This window comes from Monoraphidium neglectum (assembly GCF_000611645.1).
Source record: "Monoraphidium neglectum strain SAG 48.87 unplaced genomic scaffold scaffold04943, whole genome shotgun sequence".
NCBI lineage: Eukaryota > Viridiplantae > Chlorophyta > Chlorophyceae > Sphaeropleales > Selenastraceae > Monoraphidium > Monoraphidium neglectum.
Window position 1 is genome coordinate 1 of NW_014008687.1, and position 3,756 is coordinate 3,756.

Sequence of the window (3,756 nt, forward strand, 5' to 3'; positions counted from 1 at the left end):
AGGGGTCGGACCCGTTGGGGGTGGCGGCGTGCGTTGGGCCGGCGCTTGAGGTGTTGGATCACATGTATTCAGGTGCGGCCCGAGGTCGATTTACCATCTAGACGCCTGGGCTGGCGCCGTGTGCCTAGGGGCTTTCGGTCGGGCAGGGGCATGCCGGGTTGCGGGACCCCTTCCCACCATGGCGCCCCCCCTCGGCAAACACCTGCATGGAGGCTCCAGCGCACGCGCGGGAGGAATCCCTAGTACGCGCGCGCTCGGCACCCCAACCGCACGCGCGCCTGCAGAGCTGCACACAGCACTCATCGAGCCGCGCCGCGCACCCCGCGGGGGCGATCCCAAGAACCAATCCACACCAACCCATGCTCCGACCCACGCACCGGCCCACACATCGCCCCATGCGCATCCCAACCTCGCCCCGCAGGCGAGGTGGTTGTGCAGGAGCTCATCGATCGGTTCGGCAACCGCAAGAAGGGCTGGCCCAAGAAGCTGCTCAAGAGCCTGGAGGAGCGCAACGCCGCGCTGCTGGCAGCCATCCAGGAGCGCGTGTGCTTCGTGCCCAAGGTGCGCTCTTGGGGGCGCGCGCCTCCCGGGTGGCGCGGGGCACGGGTCTCCGGCGCCCGGGCATCGCATGCGCCGGCGGCTTGTGGTTTGCTCAGCAAAAATGCACCCGGCTATGCGCGCCTTGCCCTGCGCAGCATTTGCAGCCTGGTCACCCCAGCCTCAGTTGTATAGATCCCTGTATGCGCTCGGCAGCGGGGTGCTGGATTCGCATCCCTGGCAGCAAGCAGGCCTTCGCACCCCCACTCCTCCGTACCCTCGCGCCCGCTGCACGCCGCCAGGACCTGTTTTGGCCCCTGGGGCAGGCCTGCAAGGACGTCCTCACCGGGAAATACGGTGAGAACGCGGGGCCGATTGCGATGGGGCGGGCTGCGACTGGACGGAGGGCGCTCACTCATACAACGTCCGAGTGAGACCTGGCGGTATCGCGGGGGCTGACGAGATCCCGTTGGTCATATATGCATCACCTGGGCAGACGAGGAGGCGGAGAGGGAGGCCAAGGCAGCCAAGGAGGCGGAGAAGAAGGCGAAGGAGGCGGCAGCTGCCGCGGCCGCAGCTGCCGGCGCCTCCGACGACGGCGGCTCCGAGCGGGACGGCGGCGGGGCCCGCGGGCCCGTCGGCGCCAAAGGCTTGCCGCTCGCCGCGGCGGCGGACGCGGCCCGGGAGGAAGAGCAGCGGCGGCGAGAAGAGGAGGAGGCAAGGGCGCGGGACGAGGGGCCGTCACCTCGGCGGTACTACCGAGACTCCAGCGATGATGAGTCAGAGGAAGGGCGACGCGCCAACATGCTCGGGAAGCTGCAGGGGTGAGGGGACGGGCGCGCCGTCGAGCCCCGCCTCGGCGCCCGCGTACATTGCATGGTTTCGCTTGTTTTGCCGAACGCTATGTTTGGCTGCGCCGCATGCCAGCGGTGCTGCCGCCCTGAGAGCGCGGCCTGCCTTGAGTTATGCCCAGCATCATCGTCTGGACACCGACTTGCTCGCATGACCTTTTTTTACGCACAGCTCATAAACGCCAGAGACGCACTCATCTCAGCCCCAAACCATGGTCCCTCAGCCCGCCTTTGCCTACCTGCACACACCATGCCACTCCCCCGCGACCCAGGTACGACTACCGGCCGCAGCAGACCGGGGGCACCGCCAGCGTCAGGGGGGAGGGGCAGTACCCAGATGACGCCTCAGAATACCCAGAGGAGCCCCTCTCAGAATATGGAGGTGCGGCTCGCCCAGAATATGGAGGTGGCCCCCTGGGCTCAACCTGCGTCCGCCCTGCTGACTGTCTGACGCACACTCGGTCCCCTGTGGCCCGCACCCTCTGGAGCTTTCTGGGTGGGAACGATTTACGTATTAGCTGGGAGCAGCACCTTTCTGTCACAACCCAAGGGATTACGCCCTGCGCGCCGATTTTGAGAGGCTCCAGCGTGTCCGCTCACGTTCTTCCTCTCACCCGCCGCCCACGCGCGCCCAGGCCGCGGCGCGGGCGCCGGCAGCGACGACGACAGCGACATTGTGACGCTGCGGGGCACTGTGCTGTACGATTTTGAGGCGCAGGAGGAGGACGAGGTGGCGGTGGCCAAGGGGGAGGCGGTGGAGGTGGTCTACGAGGTCGGGGGCTGGCTGCAGGTGGGGGGCGCGCGCGCGCGCGCGTGTGTGTATGTGCGTGCATGTGTGTGTGTTTGTGTACTTGTTTGCATGCTGGTGTGTGTTTGCGTTTTGCGCGCTTGAGTCTGTGTGTGTTTACTTGGTTTGGTGCATGTTTGCTTGTTGTGCATCTGTGTGTGTGTGTGTGTGTGTGTGTGTGTGTTGAATTGTCAACTTTAGGGGTTGATGTTGGCTTTGTCTTTGTCCACGCCGTGCGTGCCTTGCAAGCGCCTTGGCAGCGAGGGCCCTGCCCTCGCGTCGCCTGCGCTTGCAGGAGGGACCCCACCCTGTGGGGAGCCTCCCACCAATACATAGGAACCCAGCAGGACCAACCAGCTCCCGCCCTGCGAGACTGCGGCGCCCGCACCTGAGGCCCCGTCCGCGCGGCGCCGTCCCCTGCCGCTGCGCCCCGCACCACGCCGCCGCGCCCGCGCCCCCGCCGCCCCCTCCGATTGCGGCGCCCAGGTCATCACCCCGAGCGGCGCGCGCGGTCTGGTGCCCAAAACCTATGTCACCATCCACGAGGAGGAGGAGGAGGCGCGCGCGGACGACACGCGCAGCATCAGCAGGTGCGGCGGATGACATGTGGCCCGCGCGGCGTGCGGACCAAGTGGCTCCGCCGATTGCTTTGTTCGGATCGGACAGCCCTTCGCCGCCTGCCGCAGCCCAGGGCGGAGGGGCGCGGCATCACACCGACCCTCGCCGTGCGCCGCTTCCTCAAACCACCGGCCGAGCCGCTCAGCATCCGCGCCTCTCCCTCCCCGCCCCCCCACGCTCCATGCCTCGGCCGCGTTTGCTCACTCTCAGCCGTGCGAGCAGCGTGTTTGGGGAGACCCAGGCCGACGCGGCCGCTGACTACAACAGCTTCCTAGCCAGGTGAGATGCGATGGGCGGCCGCCGCGGCAGGCGTTGCAGGGGCCGCACGCGCCACCCTCGGGCGGGCGGGATGAGGGCTTAGCAGGGTGAAGGAGATTGGGACGCCCTTTGGGGTGGATTCGGGGCAGTGTTTGGGGCCGAAATTCCACGTTCTGAAGCGGCCGCCGGCGCTCGCGACGCGTTTTGCCGCCGCGCCGCCGCCGCGGCCGGCGCCAGGGCGGCCGGATGCTGCAGCCGCACCTGCTTGCGCCAGTCCCCTAGCCCACTGACCCACCGGCCCCGCCGTGTGCGCGCGACTGCAGGTCCTCCTTCCGCCTCAGCAAGCAGCGCCGCACCTCGGACTCGTCGGGCGGCGGCGGCAGCTACCGGCGCGGCGCGTCGTCCGCCGGGCGGCAAGGTGCGGGCGCACGGGCCTGCCGCGCCCGCCGTCGCCGCCGGTTCCCCGCTCCACCTTTTTGGCGTGCATCACCTCAAGCACCCCGGCCGAAGCCGATCGCTGCCCAGCGGCACGCACTTGCCTCGCCTTTCCTGCACGGCATCAAGGCCGTCCATCCATACACAGCAGCCATCGCGCCAAAAATCTTCACCCCAGCAAGGCGGCCCGTGCGCCGGCAAGCGGCCAAGCCGTCAAGCTGTGCCCATCCCCAGACTCCACAAGGGCCCCCTGGTGACCCAACACCCCAC

At 68.5% G+C, this 3,756-nt stretch overlaps 1 protein-coding gene across 1 annotated transcript; it reads left to right on the forward strand.

The window, feature by feature from the left end:
- Positions 1 to 150: 150 nt before the first annotated feature.
- On the forward strand, positions 151 to 3,076 carry MNEG_14998 (hypothetical protein; the record flags this gene model as incomplete). Its single annotated transcript, XM_014036531.1, has 8 exons — positions 151 to 157; positions 422 to 561; positions 840 to 894; positions 1,034 to 1,361; positions 1,661 to 1,770; positions 2,024 to 2,178; positions 2,662 to 2,765; positions 3,004 to 3,076. 8 exons carry the CDS (start codon positions 151 to 153, stop codon positions 3,074 to 3,076), a joined length of 972 nt encoding a protein of 323 aa, XP_013891985.1.
- Between the last annotated feature and the right edge of the window lie 680 nt (positions 3,077 to 3,756).